At 43.7% G+C, this 17775-nt stretch overlaps 2 protein-coding genes across 2 annotated transcripts; one reads left to right on the top strand and one right to left on the bottom strand.

Annotated features, from left to right (window-relative positions):
* Positions 1–1139: 1139 nt before the first annotated feature.
* glmp (glycosylated lysosomal membrane protein) lies at positions 1140–5476 on the top strand. Its single transcript, XM_060887406.1, has 6 exons — positions 1140–1296; positions 2917–3189; positions 3632–3802; positions 4023–4241; positions 4318–4580; positions 4732–5476. Exons 1-6 carry the CDS (start codon positions 1195–1197, stop codon positions 4904–4906), a joined length of 1203 nt encoding a protein of 400 aa, XP_060743389.1. The 5' UTR covers positions 1140–1194; the 3' UTR covers positions 4907–5476.
* Positions 5477–10456: 4980 nt separating this feature from the next.
* Positions 10457–17743, bottom strand: tmem79a (transmembrane protein 79a). Its single transcript, XM_060887298.1, has 5 exons — positions 17707–17743; positions 12494–13548; positions 12191–12379; positions 11812–12034; positions 10457–11740 (listed from the first exon to the last, which is right to left on the bottom strand). Exons 2-5 carry the CDS (start codon positions 12951–12953, stop codon positions 11548–11550), a joined length of 1065 nt encoding a protein of 354 aa, XP_060743281.1. The 5' UTR covers positions 12954–13548; positions 17707–17743; the 3' UTR covers positions 10457–11547.
* Positions 17744–17775: the final 32 nt, after the last annotated feature.

The raw sequence follows: 17775 nt of genomic DNA, 5'->3' as shown, positions 1-17775 counted from the left end.
GAGAAACAGACGAGTGAGACGGAGAAAGGGAGAGAAACAGACGAGTGAGACGGAGAAAGGGAGAGAAACAGACGAGTGAGACGGAGAAAGGGAGAGAAACAGACGAGTGAGACGGAGAAAGGGAGAGAAACAGACGAGTGAGACGGAGAAAGGGAGAGAAACAGACGAGTGAGACGGAGAAAGGGAGAGAAACAGACGAGTGAGACGGAGAAAGGGAGAGAAACAGACGAGTGAGACGGAGACTGAACTCTGTTCACACTTCACACTAAACCAGTGTGTCTCATATGTACAGAAACTGTGACACTTATTAAAAGTGACAATGTGAGACATTATGAGACAAAACATAAAGGATTTAAACAAACATCCACTCAAATCTGAAGACAGCGTCCCTGAGACAGCTTTCCCAGGTCTGAGTGAAGTAGCCCTATACATCCTGACCATGTTTGGCTCTACATACAACTGTGAGGCAGTTTTCTCTATAATGTACATAATATAAACTAAATACTGTTCCAGGGTCACTAATGAGCACCTCCACATGTGTATGAGAGCGGCCCTGACTCCATTCAAGCCCAGGTTTAACATCCAGACCAAACTAGAGCTCAGTTCTCTCACTGAGATATAAAAGGGAAAGTTAAACACTTTATTTAAACACACACAATGTTCACATTTTATTTATTTTCTCTTATATTGAAATGTAGCTCTACTTTTATTTATTTAATAAGAGAACATTATACATATCTACAATCATACATATGTTCAGTTCTATGTTACGTAACAATAAATATTTAGTTTTTGACTTGTAAAGATTTTATTTGATTTGACAGTCAGGTATTGATTCCTTGCAGATGTTCATACAACTACTTAAATATATCTCACACTAACTAGTGAGACTTTATGATCTTCTGGACCTTTGTTTCAAGAAATGTTCTCTTACTGGACCTCTTTATATTTTAGTTGAATACCTCTGGTGTAGGGGATTCGATCAGTGGGCAGGTGGTGGGGTTATAAAATGTGAAGGAGTAGGGCTGTGAAATGTAGGTGCAGGAAAAGCTTCACTCTGATTGGTCGAACTGTAATGTATAACAACCAATCAGTGGAGAGAACCGCGTCCGTCGGTACAATGTAATCAGCTGACTGTGATCACGTGACCGCTGGTGTCTCACATCCGCATGAGCAGCTTGTGTTTACGGCACAATGTCGGAGATTAAAGCTGTTTATTTTATTTATTACACTTTATTCTTTATAGTTTATTGTGTGAGTGGATTCGCGTGGAATGGGGACACTTTTACACGGAAGGTAAAGATGTTTAATGTTAATGTTAATCTGTTGTTATGTAGTGAATGAATGTAAAGAGTCACGTGTTTCCCTTATTTACACCTGCAGGGTTTATAACGTTTATATTAACAACAACAACAACAACAACAATAATAATAAGTATAAATATTATGATGATGATTGTTATTATTAAATACAGGATAATATAATTATGATGTGCAGACTACAGAGTTTATGTAAGAGTGGACATTGTGTTATTTTTATATTACTACACACAACACACACAACACACACTACACATTACACACACTACACATTACACACACAACACACAACACACACTACACATTACACACTACACACAACACACACAACACACACAACACACACAACACACACTACACAACACACACAACACACACTACACATTACACACTACACACAACACACTACACACTACACATTACACACTACACACAACACACTACACATTACACACTACACATTACACACTACACACTACACACTACACACAACACACTACACACTACACATTGCACACACTACACAATCACAACACGTACAATAATTTTGTCAGTAATACTGCACTCTAAACACAACTGGGGTTTGGTTAAATTTCTTATCTGCTTTCTTCAAGTACATTTAGAACAGAACCAATTATTACATCATCTAAAGACATTTCATTACATACATGAAGTTTCTGATCATGCAGAATAAACATCTCAGTAATATTGCCTTCAGTTAAGAGAAATATTTTATTAAAAATAAAATATAGTATTATAGAAATGAGAAATTCTCTATTTTTTAGGATATAAAATCAAAGCAGATACTTCACACATACACTAGAGGGCGCCTGAAACAATGACTGACATCAGTAAATCAGTTCATTAAAATTCTCACTCAAGTTTCAGTTCTGAATTTTTAAATGCCCTGTAACACTTCCCTCTTCACTTCCCCTTTCTGACCAGACAGCAGGGCTTGGCATGTTTTAAACAGATTTGGAGTGTGTGTCTCTCCCTCAGTGTGTGTGTGTGTGTCTCCCTCAGTGTGTGTGTGTGTCTCCCTCAGTGTGTGTGTGTGTCTCCCTCAGTGTGTGTGTGTGTCTCCCTCAGTGTGTGTGTGTGTCTCCCTTAGTGTGTGTGTGTGTGTCTCCCTCAGTGTGTGTGTGTGTGTCTCCCTCAGTGTGTGTGTGTGTGTCTCCCTCAGTGTGTGTGTGTGTGTCTCCCTCAGTGTGTGTGTGTGTGTCTCCCTCAGAGTGTGTGTGTGTCTCTCCCTCAGAGTGTGTGTGTGTCTCTCCCTCAGAGTGTGTGTGTGTCTCTCCCTCAGAGTGTGTGTGTGTCTCTCCCTCAGAGTGTGTGTGTGTCTCTCCCTCAGAGTGTGTGTGTGTCTCTCCCTCAGAGTGTGTGTGTGTCTCCCTCAGTGTGTGTGTGTGTCTCTCCCTGATACTCTGCTGTAAAGTTTGGTGGTGTTTGTCTGGAGGTGTGTACTGCCTTAGACCAGCACTAAAATGATCTACAATCCCAGCGTGTGTTTGGGCAAACAGTTAGTGGCAGTGAAATGAAAAGCAAATGAATTAGTTACTATTTGGTTATTCTTTATTATGGTTTTTTTTAACATAAGGTGTCATTGGAGATGAACCCTGGGTTATCTCCACCCTCAGCAGCGCCCCCCGGGGTCTCAATGCTCCATGCACGGGCCCTTGGCTACAACGACACCCTGCACTTCCTGTTGTGCAGCGGTGGAGCTCCGGCCCTGATGCTGATCCACACAAACTCCTCTAACTCAAGGTTGAAGGTGAACTGGACCGATTTCCTCAGCATTAACCCGGTCGGCAGCGTGACGGTGGAACCGGAGAGCAGCGTCCAGTACAGAGGTGCTCTTGTCTTCACCCGCGTGAGTCTTCACACTCTTCATCTGAGACATTTAAAATGGTCTAACAGTTAATCAGAGTGACTTTATCTCAGTGATCAGGACATGATGTGAGGTAGTGGTGATGTACAGAAGGAGCAGAACATTAACTCAGTGTTGTAGATATGTACATGTACGATCTGTGGGTGCGATGATGAACACTAAGAGCAGTGATGGATTGTGCATTGACGTGTTAATTCAAACACACATCCCACATGCTCGAGGAAGTGGACGAGGGGGAATTTCCTCAGGAGAAGTTCTCCTTTTTTTTTTTTTTACACTTCCTGTATTCTCTGAACCTCTAAACTTTATAAAGCACCAAATAAATCACTCTGTAACTTAGAACATCTTTCCTATATGCTTGTTTTAGCATATTTTATCTGTTATATATTTATATGTATAGTGTGTGTGTGTGTGTGTGTGTCAGTTGTGGGAGTATTATGAGTTGAACAGCACAGAGCAGCGTGTGTTGTCTCCATACGAGCTCAAGGACTTTGAGTGGGACGACGTGAACAAAACACTGGACTACACACACCACACTGCACGGCTCTGTGGGAGACACACCAGCTTCAGCAACGACACCTCACTGTGTCTGCGTGTAAGGACACACACACACACACACACACACACACACACACACAGTAAACAGACACTTCTATGATTTTACAGTTGTTCTTAAAGGTCCAGCTCTGTTTTATCAACATGAAGTTCTCATCTTCAGGACAGACAGAAAATCCTTTAAAGTTTACTGTAAAACTGAACGACTACTAAATATAATCATGCTGATGATAAAAACAGTGACAATGAATTTTTCTCAGTTTTCAGTATACGAGTCTTCAGGCCGAGAGGAGGCGTGGCCTAGTCTCCTCCATAACGCAAACTCCTCCCAGCTGCACGTTTTGTTGGAAGGTGTGATGCCGCGAACCAACCAATCACAGTTTGGCCTGGAACTCCAGACAGTGAGTGAGGCGGGGCTTCAGACCCGAGTCGACGTCCAAAGGTCCATCGATGATGAATACACACCCTCCATCTTCCAGGTGAGCATGGACACCTATTTCATTTACATATTATAATTTTGTGTCTAAACTGATCTTTCTAACCTCTCTGTCTCAGGTGTCAGAGTGGGTGTGGCCTCACGATAACTCCTCCTCCACGGTGGGTTACTCTCAGTGGAAACCTGTAGTGTATAAGAACAGTCATCCTGCCATTGAGGACGCCGCGCCTTGCAGCCACTCGGAACCTGTCAGTCTACCTCAAGCTCCGCCCTCACGCATCATCTCCGCCTGTTTTGCCCAGAATCCCATCACGCACGGCCTTAACGTCACCTTCAACTTGACCTCTGAACTCGCTCCAAACTCCACCCACTTCCTCAGCTGGTGAGTCAGTACATGCACCTTAATGTTCGTTAATAAAATGTTAAAAAAATATAAAACATGCGTGTAAAAAATAACTGAACAAGAGAACACAGTAACAGTAAACTAAATAAAATGGCGAGTGAGTTTGTTATAACTCGTCTCTCTCTCTCAGGACCATGCTGGTGGGAATCGGGATTCCTCCTTCAGATTTCTTCTCTCCTCTGGTGATCGGTATCATGGCCATCGGTCTCGTCACTCCTCTCCTCCTCCTTCTGGTGGGCGGAGTTTATATCTGTTTACGAAAAAGGAAACAGGACACACTCGGCCAATACGAATCAATCAACTGACGCTGAAGCCGAAACAAGCCACATGTTAATATAAAACCTAAACATCTGGGAAGATCTTTCACCTGACTATAAACGCCAATCAACTGGAACAACATACTGTAAGCCCCGCCCACATGTGTAAAGTGCTGAGTTACAGTATAATGTTTACATTTTAACCCTAAATCTATATTGTGAATTTTAAGCTGACTGCCTTTTCACCAACACAGCAGTGCTGGAGTCAGACCTGGGATTAGAGAACCTTAACACATGTGGATGTGTGTGTGACATGATCACAATAGGATCTGTATGTTTAGTGATGTGTGTGTGACATGATCACAATAGGATCTGTATGTTTAGTGATGTGTGTGTGACATGATCACAATAGGATCTGTATGTTTAGTGATGTGTGTGTGACATGATCACAATAGGATCTGTATGTTTAGTGATGTAGCTTTTACTGTGTGAAGATGTAGCTGTCATCAACTTACTCAGGTTCAGACCACAGTGTTGAACACACACACACACACACACACACATCATCACACTGAGATTCTCTCTCTCTCTCACACACATCATCACACTGAGATTCTCTCTCTCACACACACACATCATCACACTGAGATTCTCTCTCTCTCTCTCTCTCTCTCTCGCTCTCTCTCACACACACACACACACACACACACACACATCACACTGAGATTCTCTCTCTCTCACACACACACACACATCATCATCACACTGAGATTCTCTCTCTCACACACACACACACATCATCACACTGAGATTCTCTCTCTCTCTCACACACACACACACACATCATCACACTGGGATTCTCTCTCACACACACACACATCATCACACTGAGATTCTCTCTCTCACACACACACATCATCACACTGAGATTCTCTCTCTCTCTCTCTCTCTCTCGCTCTCTCTCACACACACACACACACACACACACACATCACACTGAGATTCTCTCTCTCTCACACACACACACACATCATCACACTGGGATTCTCTCTCTCACACACACACACATCATCACACTGAGATTCTCTCTCTCTCTCACACACACACACACACATCATCACACTGGGATTCTCTCTCTCTCACACACACACACACACACACACATCATCACACTGAGATTCTCTCTCTCTCTCACACACACACACACACACACACACATCATCACACTGGGATTCTCTCTCTCACACACACACACACATCATCACACTGAGATTCTCTCTCTCTCTCACACACACACACACACACACACACACACATCATCACACTGGGATTCTCTCTCTCTCTCTCTCTCACACACACACACATCATCACACTGAGATTCTCTCTCTCACACACACACACACACACACACACACATCATCACACTGAGATTCTCTCTCTCTCTCTCTCTCACACACACACACATCATCACACTGAGATTCTCTCTCTCACACACACACACACACACATCACACTGAGATTCTCTCTCTCACACACACACACACACACACATCATCACACTGAGATTCTCTCTCTCACACACACACACACACACACACACACACACACACACACACATATCATCATCACACTGAGATTCTCTCTCTCACACACACACACACATCACACTGAGATTCTCTCTCTCTCTCTCTCACACACACACACACACATCATCACACTGAGATTCTCTCTCTCTCTCTCTCTCTCTCTCGCTCTCTCTCACACACACACACACACACACACACACACACATCACACTGAGATTCTCTCTCTCACACACACACACACACACACACACACACACACACACACACATCATCATCACACTGAGATTCTCTCTCTCTCTCACACACACACACACACATCATCACACTGGGATTCTCTCTCACACACACACACATCATCACACTGAGATTCTCTCTCTCACACACACACATCATCACACTGAGATTCTCTCTCTCTCTCTCTCTCTCTCGCTCTCTCTCACACACACACACACACACACACACACATCACACTGAGATTCTCTCTCTCTCACACACACACACACATCATCACACTGAGATTCTCTCTCTCACACACACACACATCATCACACTGAGATTCTCTCTCTCTCTCTCACACACACACACACATCATCATCACACTGAGATTCTCTCTCTCTCACACACACACACACACACACACACATCATCACACTGAGATTCTCTCTCTCTCTCACACACACACACACACACACACACATCATCACACTGGGATTCTCTCTCTCACACACACACACACATCATCACACTGAGATTCTCTCTCTCTCTCACACACACACACACACACACACACACACATCATCACACTGGGATTCTCTCTCTCTCTCTCTCTCACACACACACACATCATCACACTGAGATTCTCTCTCTCACACACACACACACACACACACACACACATCATCACACTGAGATTCTCTCTCTCTCTCTCTCTCACACACACACACATCATCACACTGAGATTCTCTCTCTCACACACACACACACACACATCACACTGAGATTCTCTCTCTCACACACACACACACACACACATCATCACACTGAGATTCTCTCTCTCACACACACACACACACACACACACACACACACACACACACATATCATCATCACACTGAGATTCTCTCTCTCACACACACACACACATCACACTGAGATTCTCTCTCTCTCTCTCTCACACACACACACACACATCATCACACTGAGATTCTCTCTCTCACACACACACACACACACACACACACACACACACACACATCATCATCACACTGAGATTCTCTCTCTCACACACACACACACATCACACTGAGATTCTCTCTCTCACACACACACACACACACATCATCACACTGAGATTCTCTCTCTCACACACACACACACACACACACACACACATCATCATCACACTGAGATTCTCTCTCTCACACACACACACACATCATCACACTGAGATTCTCTCTCTCTCTCACACCCACACACACACATCATCACACTGGGATTCTCTCTCACACACACACACATCATCACACAGATTCTCTCTCTCTCTCACACACACACACACACATCATCACACTGAGATTCTCTCTCTCTCTCTCTCTCTCTCTCACACACACACACACACACACACACACATCATCACACTGGGATTCTCTCTCTCACACACACACACACACATCATCACACTGAGATTCTCTCTCTCTCTCTCACACACACACACATCATCACACTGAGATTCTCTCTCTCACACACACACACACACACATCACACTGAGATTCTCTCTCTCACACACACACACACACACACATCATCACACTGAGATTCTCTCTCTCACACACACACACACACACATCACACTGAGATTCTCTCTCTCACACACACACACACACACACACATCATCATCACACTGAGATTCTCTCTCTCACACACACACACACATCATCACACTGAGATTCTCTCTCTCTCTCACACACACACACACACATCATCACACTGGGATTCTCTCTCACACACACACACATCATCACACTGAGATTCTCTCTCTCTCTCTCTCTCTCTCTCACACACACACACATCATCACACTGAGATTCTCTCTCTCTCTCACACACACACACACACACACACACATCATCACACTGAGATTCTCTCTCTGTTATGTACTCACAGAAGGATCACATTCAGTAACACTCGTCCCACCATTGCTGAGTTCTGGATCTGATTGGTCAGAAGGTGGTGATTAATTCTGCACATTTACATTAATGCACTCGTTCTAACACGTTATCGTCTCTATAGCGACGGCTGGTTCACTGTAGTGACGTGTCACGCCACCTCATCCTGTTTTATTGGTTAAATCAAACCCACTGGTTTCAGATGTGAAAGTGAGACTGAGAGTCTCAGGGAATTGACTCAGACTCTCTCAGCTACATCCACACTAAAGACACCTGTAGTAGAGATCTACACCTGACCTTTAACGTTCCCACAGCAGAACAACCCGAAGAACCTTCCGAGTGCCAGACGGAACAAGACGATTGAACCGAGACAACAAAACAAACTGACACAGAGCTTGTTTTCTTTCTTTCTTTCAGCCTCAAATGGTTTTACGACTAACTGTTTATCATCATGTTTTAGATAACGTTCAAGATTTTCAGGGAAAATTAGGTGTGATTTATTCCTCTTTTTTTTATGTTAAAATGGACTCAGACGCAGAACTGACCTGAGTGTAATGTATAAGATTTGTTTCTATGTAAAGAAATAAAAGTCCTAAATCTGTTACTGTTACTGAAATGTGTTCACTTCCATCATCTGTAATTGAGTATAAAGGGATAAATGAGATAAACTATATAATACACCATGAAATATAAAGTCTCACACCAAGAGACACAGAGAAAAGGCTGATGATGGAGTGAGGAGTATAATGTGAGGTATTAAAGTGTCAGTGTTCGTTAGTCAGTACAGTGTGTGGTGTTTAGTCCAGTTCAGTCCACTGATGAATCTGAGACTAGAACATTATCTGTGAGTGTAATCCTCCATCATGGTCCATCAAAGCTCAGGATTTTATAAACACATTAAAGTGACTCTATAGAGCAGCGGTGACCGATCTTATCCACAAAGGGTCGGTGTGGGTGCAGGTTTTCATCCCAACCAAGCAGAAGCCACGGAAGTGGATAAAACTGGAACACCACTGATGTAGATTAAAGGTGGGGTCTCCAATTTTTGAGAAATGCTTCAGAAAACTGAGTCGGGCCAAAAAATAAACAAAAATCAAAACGTGTAGCCAATGAGCAGAAAGGGGCGTGTCTTGTCAATATGGGCGGAGAGAGTGTTCAGTGCGCATGTGTGACATTAGCAGAAAACGGTTTTAACATTGACATGGAGGATAAAAACAAAGAAAGAAAGAGAAGAAAGACTTACGATAAGGTAAGAAGTAGGACGTGTTAATATAGGATCAGCTTTCCAGCGCTGGAGAGAACTGAAGGAGCAGGAAGTTGGTCACATATTCACAGATTGGAGTTTCCTGAGTCAATAACTCCTGAGCTAAACACTGTTACTACACAAATAACACCTCTTTTCTATCGTAGTAATGTAGAGACGCAGCTACAACCGTGTTTTGTGTAGTAACAGTGTTTAGCTCAGGAGTTATTGACTCGGGAAACTCCAATCTGTGAATATGTGACCAACTTTACTTAAGACGCCGAGGCGCTTTTTTCCTTCTCGATAGGTGAGTAACGTTGGTTTTGTTTTGTTACACAGAACTAATATATGTCTTTGTCCTTTACATGATTATGTTTGTGTGTCATTTTTGCTTGTTTGTTTATCTACAATCGTATTGTTCTTCACTTCAGCTATGATAAAGACACATTTCTGTTCATTAGTCGCCTGGGTTACGTATGTATGTGTGGGCGGAGCTATCGATACAGGGGTGGGACCCATTTGGGTTAGGGGCGTGTTTGTTTTGATGATTTTATATGTCAACATTGGCTTTTAAACATCAGAGACCGCACCTTTAACACTATAGTTTATGATCAGGATGAAATATTTATTTTGAAATAATTACATTTGTTATAGCGCCTTCGGTCCAATTCGGAGGTTCGAGTTCCTTCAGACGTCTCGTTATCTGTTTACAAAGTCTGTGATTTATTCACAAAACAGATTCTTTGTGTAATTAAATGACGATTATTAATATCATTATAGATGGAATAGTGAACTGATATAAATCACCACCACAGACTTAGCAGGAAAATGTGACCACAAATATTCTCACATTTATCATCATCACAATTATATATATAAAATATTTAATAAATTAAATGAGCAGAAATATTTTAACACCACAGGAATGACATGCTTTAATAAAGCAGTTAAATGTTAATGTTTATTAAGAAAATAAAGCTTAGGCTTCTGTTTACATTTAAAACTTAAACATGGAGCTGTATTTAAAGTCGTATTCTGTATAAAAATGTAGTTACTATAAACTTTTAAATAAAACTGATTTATAAATAATAAATATATCAGGAGCTCAGGGTTAAAGCCCCAACACCGCCAAGCTGCCACAGTCGGGCCCCTGTGTGAGGCCCCCAACCCTCTCTGCACCCTGACCTCAACCTCCAGAGCTGAGAAACGTGAGGAAACAAATTCACTGCTGTAATGTGACACAAAAAGGCTTCATCGTCTTTAGACATTTGAACAGATTTCTGATTAAATCACACAGTAAACACCGTCATTAATGCATTTACATTCTGATTTATATCAGTATGAAAACTGTTCATCAGTTTGGTCTCAAAACAAAAACATTCAGAAATGAATCACTTTGTTAGGAGTAAACAGGAAGTGGGAGAAAAAACAGGAAATACGATATTAAGGATTTCACATTTCAGTGCATAACAAGAAGACAATGGGAAGATGTCTGGTGTGTGTGTGTATGTGTGAGTGTGTATGAGAGTGTGTGTGTGTGTGTGTGTGTTGTGAGTGAGTGTGTGTGTTGTGAGTGAGTGAGTGTGTGTGTGTGTGTGTGTGTGTGAGAGAGAGAGAGAGAGAGGTGTGTGAGAGAGAGAGTGAGAGTGTGTGTGTGTGTGTGTGAGAGATGGTATTTATTAGTATGTCTGCTGTTCAGCCCCACCACCTGGCCTTCGGGGGTGGGGGTGTAGTGGGCGGGGCTACATCAAACACCGCCCCCTCTCCTGTTGAGGAGCAGACGAAGTAGAGATTGAGTCCCATCAGAGTGAGAACGGGAAGGAAGGAGAGCGAGAACCCCAACACACGCACAGTGCTGCGCAAACACACACTCAGCCAGTAGATCAACCTGTAACACACACACACACTTAAATCTCCACAAAGACACGGACTATCACAGAGCACAAGACAGAGACGAACCTGCCAAAGACGAAGACGATGGTGAGCAGCGGGACGAGTTTGAGGTTGTCGTCGTGGATGTACGTCGACATCACAGCGAGCTGCACGAAGAACAGCAGGAAGAGACGGAGAGAATCCTGGACAAAGGACATGTGGACAACGGTGTGACGACTCGCCCGCTTCCCCTCAAACAGAGGATTCAGAGAACTGAACTTCAGACAGGACACACCGTGTACAAACACACCTGAAACACACACACACAGTTCATCAAGTCATATCCCATCATTCTTCACTACAGTGAATGCGTTCTGATTGGCTGAGAGCCGTAGGGACGACAACACAAGACAGAACATCAACAGGTTAACGGTAAAATTACTGCGTTCTTCATGTTTAAACTGACCTAGTATGATGGGAAAGGAGGCGAAGAACGCACAGCGCAGTGTGTACACCAGCCTGGAGGGGGCGCTCCTGACTGTAGGGAGGTCTATGGGCAACAGGTCATGACCCCCCCACACGAGGAGCGGAAACAACACCAACCCCGATAAGAGAAACATGAATGAGCTCAACATCTCACCACAACACTGACAACCTGAGAGAGAGAGAGAGAGAGAGAGAGAGAGAGAGAGAGAGAGAAGTAAACACAGACAGGATGTGGAAAATAAACAAATAAATAAACAAATAAACAGTGAGAGTTTTCACTCACAGCTCTGATCATGTTCCTGAGGAACCTGCTTTGTGTTGTCCCGGTGCATGAGGACGTCGTCGGCTCTGAGGACGTCGTCGGCTCTGAGGACGAAGCTCTCAGTCTGTTTTTCATCTGTTTTCCTCACAATCTTCACTAGAGGAGTTAACACAGAATTCATCCGATGTCCATCATCATCAGCCAGTGATCCATCTCCTTCATCCCTCCATGTCTCTTGTCCTCTGTCCAGCTGTCTCTCGCTCTCTGTCCTGCTCTCCCGACCTGTCGTCCTTTCCACAATGTCCTTCATCGTTTCTTTTTGTTCTCTGTTTATGACCTCCTGTCTTTTATTCATCCCTTGTTCTCCCTGTGGTACTGAGTGAAAGACTGGAAGCTGGTATTCTTCCATCTCTATCCTCTCTGTCTCCATCTTTCTCTCCTGTAGAACAAAAGGCTGTCTGTCTCGACCGTCCGACCACATTCACTGTTCTGTCTTTATGAATTATCGGTTCTTACCGGAGAAAAAAAAAAAAAGACAGACGGAGGAGACAAAGTCCACTGTGAGAGTTACTCATTAACTGATCTGGTTATCAGTGTGTGGAGAAACAGTCACACCTTCAGTCACCTGTACAGGAGGTGAGAAGAGACAAGACCCCGGTGTGGAGCTCAGGGACGTCTGTGCAGTGAAGATGTGAGATGAAATCCACAAGAAGAACCACAAAGTACTGAAAGGTACCTCAGAGTTCCTGTAGCTTCATTGGGAAACAAAGCTCATCTCTCTCACAGAACTGTAGTGATGTCCTGGTGATGCTCAGCTTTCTGTCACTTTCACTACTGTCATTTCTACAGCATTCACACTGATGGTGAAAGTGCACACGTTACTGAACCGGTCTGTCTCAGTCCCTGTGGTGCTTCTCCACGCTGCTCACACTGAACATCCTGTAAACTCTCAATACAGTGTCTCTTTACTCTTCTACACTCGTTTACTGGAATAAATCACACTCACACTCTCCAGATCACCAGGAAGACGGTTTGTTCTTCACCACGTTCTCGCTCGACCCGTTCAACCGATAATCCTGAAACACAATAAACAGAATCAGTTAACAGCAGTTTTCACTCCTAAGTTCATGTAGTGTTTCTGTACATGTGAGTGAACTCTCCAGCGCTCTCACACTCAGACATCAGGGGAAGAACAGAAGACAGTCATTCTGTACTGTTGTTGTTTGGAGCATGTCCTCATATTACTAGCTACAAACTAGTTTTCTTTATTAAACACTTTGGAATCATCGACACTGGAATCACATTGGCTTCATGAACAGAAGCTGGAATCCAAACCAACGTGCTGTGAAGTCTCTGATCATCATCACTCGTCTTCAGATCATCGTCACTCGTCTTCACAAGCTAAGAAGCTTTCATCTGTCTGAAACAGGAAGCAGCTTCATGTCTTGTTCTCATGAAGCTTCCTATAAACAGACGTGTCTGAGATGTGAAGGCACCTGACGTAAACTAATCAGAACTGTTGGAGATGTTACAGATAATATGCTGCTAAGGTCAAGATGGTTAAAAAAGTTAGAAAACTGACTCAGAAAGTCATCGTGATTAACAACAAGCTTCAGTTGGTTTCAGCCCCGAGTTCTCCGGCTAAAAAAGTGATTCTGTCTGATATCCTTCCCGTTACAGCAGTGCTGGAGCTGCCTGTGCTGGCAGAGACGGGCACAGAGGTGCAGAACAACCACCTGGACACACCACCCGCTACACCAGTCAAACATTTTAGAAAGACAGGAGCTTTTATTGATGTGGAAATCTTTCCTTTAAAGAAACTGATCACTAAAGTGAACAGTGAAAACTCTGATGATGACTAATAGTGTGTGTGGTGTTTTATACACAATTTTACTTTTCTGAATGACTGGAATCCAAGTCTGATTATTAATGGAGCAAAGGAGCATAACAAGAAAGTTAAGCTATACAGTAGATGTTGTCATGCTTCTGTGGACAGAAAAGTTCTATACATGCTCTATGAACAGAATCAGGGGACATTGAGCTTCTACTCAAAGCTGTACAGCAGTGACTGGTCAGGGGCACAGATGGTGGAGGAGAACTTCCTCCTGAACCTGCCAAAGCTCTCTGAGCAAGCAGCCAGGGAGATGGACAAAGAGCTGATGCAGGAGGAGCTGCACAAGGCTCTCCAGGGGATGAGAACCTACGGGGACCAGGTATAGACAGTCTCCCTGTTGAGTTCTACAAGGCTTTCTGAGCAGTTATAGTGCAGGACGTGCTGGACTTCATAGGGCCTCCTAAGGTAGACTCCCTTCGAGCTGCAGGAAAGCCGTCCTGACCCTAGTGCCAATAAAGGGAGACCTGACAGACCTGAGGAACTGGAGCCTGGTGTCACTACTGTGCACTGACTGCAAGCTGCTGTCAAAAGCATCAGCCTCGAGACTGACTACGGTAATATAGCAGCTCATTCACCAGGACCAGACGTACTGTGTGTCTGATAGGTCTATATGTGACAATGTGTATCTAACTCTAGTAGTGAAAGTGCTGCAAACCTTCAGGTTCAACTCAGGTTTTTTAGCTATGATCAAAAAGTGTTAAGTGAAAGTGTATTGAAGGTTAACGGTTGTTTATGTGCCCCTTTTTAAATAAGAATAAACTGAGTGTGAGGGTCGACACCCCATGGAGATGTCCAGAGAGGAGACACTGTACAAACCAGAGAGGAGACACTGTACAAACCAGAGAGGAGACACTGTACAAACCAGAGAGGAGACACTGTACAAACCAGAGAGGAGACACTGTACAAACCAGAGAGGAGACACTGTATAAACCAGAGAGGAGACACTGTATAAACCAGAGAGGAGACACTGTACAAACCAGAGAGGAGACACTGTATAAACCAGAGAGGAGACACTGTACAAACCAGAGAGGAGACACTGTACAAACCAGCATTACCCAAACAATCTGCCGAGCTCCAGTGGAGGATTTTACACTGTATTCTCTCTGTGAACTCTTATCTCTGTTATAAACCCTGATGTTACACACGACTGTCTTTTCTGTTCACAGAGACAAACTTCATGCTTTTACTCACTGCTCCAGGTTACAGTCTGTCTGTGTTTTTATGGAGCTTTTTAAGGTCTTTTAATGTTGATTTTACTTTTCAGTGTTTTATTCTTGGTTTTAAACATCAGGAGAAACAGGTTCAGGTGTCAACTGATCAGTTTTATCTTTAGTCAGGAGAACATGGTAACATACATGAGCTGAAAACACAAGATAGTACAGAACACTGACTGTGATGTGAACCATAACCCATGATCAATTTTGGTTATCCCAAGGGTGATCTCTCTCTCTCTCTCTCTCTCTCTCTCTCTCAACCCCTCCCTCCCTCCCTCCCTCTGTACAAACGGACTAAGAATGCTGATCCTCTCGTTGCTCCACTTCACATTCCACTAATGGACAACTCAGAAACTCACATACTAACCCCCCCCCAAAAAAAAACAAAAAAATAAAAAAAAAAAAACACAAAACCGCACACACACACACACACACACACACACACACACACACACACACACACACACACACGGGTTATAATACCATCATACACATGTACATTCCAGCAGTTCCACCACATCACAGCAGGTCATCTTTTATCATACAACAATAAAGCTGTTGGCCAAGTGATCAAGCGAGAAAGAGCAGATCAGTGAGAACAGGAGATAAAAGACGACAAATATAGGCATGTTAATGTCTGAATATTTACTGATGATAGGGTAACAACTGACAGACAGACAGGTACACAGAGACAGGTACACAGACAGACAGACAGACAGACAGACAGACATGTACACAGACAGACAGACATGTACACAGACAGACAGACAGACAGACAGACAGACATGTACACAGACAGACAGACAGACAGACATGTACACAGACAGACAGACAGACAGACAGACAGACAGACAGACAGGTACACAGACAGACAGACAGACAGGTACACAGACAGACAGACAGACAGGTACACAGACAGACAGACAGACATGTACACAGACAGACAGACAGACAGACAGACATGTACACAGACAGACAGACAGACAGACAGACAGACAGACATGTACACAGACAGACAGACAGGTACACAGAGACAGGTACACAGACAGACAGACATGTACACAGACAGACAGACAGACAGACATGTACACAGACAGACAGGTACACAGAGACAGGTACTCAGACAGGTAGACAGGTACACAGACAGACAGGTACACAGACAGACAGACAGACAGACAGACAGGTACACAGACAGACAGACAGACATGTACACAGACAGACAGACAGACAGACAGACAGACATGTACACAGACAGACAGACAGACAGACAGACAGACATGTACACAGACAGACAGACAGACAGACAGACATGTACACAGACAGACAGACATGTACACAGACAGACAGACAGACAGGTACACAGACAGACAGACAGACAGACAGACAGACAGACAGGTACACAGACAGACAGACAGACAGACAGACAGACATGTACACAGACAGACAGACTGACAGACAGACATGTACACAGACAGACAGACTGACAGACAGACATGTACACAGACAGACAGGTACACAGACAGACAGACATGTACACAGACAGACAGACAGACATGTACACAGACAGACAGACAGACAGACATGTACACAGACAGACATGTACACAGACAGACAGACAGACATGTACACAGACAGACAGACAGACAGACATGTACACAGACAGACAGACAGACATGTACACAGACAGACAGACAGACAGGTACTCAGACAGGTAGACAGGTACACAGACAGGTACACAGAAAGACAGACAGACAGGTACACAGACAGACAGACAGACATGTACACAGACAGACAGACATGTACACAGACAGACAGACAGGTACACACAGACAGACAGACAGACAGACAGACAGACAGACATGTACACAGACAGACAGACATGTACACAGACAGACAGACAGGTACACACAGACAGACAGACAGACAGACAGACAGACACACATGTACACAGACAGACACACACACACACACACACACACACACACAGACACACACAGACAGACAGACACACACACACACACACACACAGACAGACACACACACACACACACACACACACACACAGTGTATATGATATTAAACTCTATAATAAACACAGAACTATAAATCTACAGCACGACTCTTACCTGCCTTCCATTTCCTGTCCACTCAGCGCGTGCGTGTGTGCGTGTGTGTGCGCGTGCCTGTAAACGCCT

The sequence above is a fragment of the Tachysurus vachellii genome, chromosome 14 (assembly GCF_030014155.1).
Source record: "Tachysurus vachellii isolate PV-2020 chromosome 14, HZAU_Pvac_v1, whole genome shotgun sequence".
Classification (NCBI taxonomy): domain Eukaryota; kingdom Metazoa; phylum Chordata; class Actinopteri; order Siluriformes; family Bagridae; genus Tachysurus; species Tachysurus vachellii.
This window is presented reverse-complemented; position numbering and strand designations above follow the sequence as displayed.

Excerpts from the sequence above, each read along its gene's own strand:
- tmem79a (XM_060887298.1), bottom strand. The coding sequence starts at position 12,953 with ATGTGGTCGGACGGTCGAGACAGACAGCCTTTTGTTCTACAGGAGAGA. Across the intron at positions 12,380-12,493 it reads TCAGGAACATGATCAGAGCT|GTTGTCAGTGTTGTGGTGAG; the intron begins GTGAGTGAAAAC and ends TCTCTCTCTCAG. Across the intron at positions 12,035-12,190 it reads CTCCTTTCCCATCATACTAG|GTGTGTTTGTACACGGTGTG; the intron begins GTCAGTTTAAAC and ends TGTGTGTTTCAG.
- glmp (XM_060887406.1), top strand. The coding sequence starts at position 1,195 with ATGTCGGAGATTAAAGCTGTTTATTTTATTTATTACACTTTATTCTTT. Across the intron at positions 3,803-4,022 it reads ACACCTCACTGTGTCTGCGT|TTTTCAGTATACGAGTCTTC; the intron begins GTAAGGACACAC and ends AATTTTTCTCAG. Across the intron at positions 4,581-4,731 it reads TCCACCCACTTCCTCAGCTG|GACCATGCTGGTGGGAATCG; the intron begins GTGAGTCAGTAC and ends TCTCTCTCTCAG.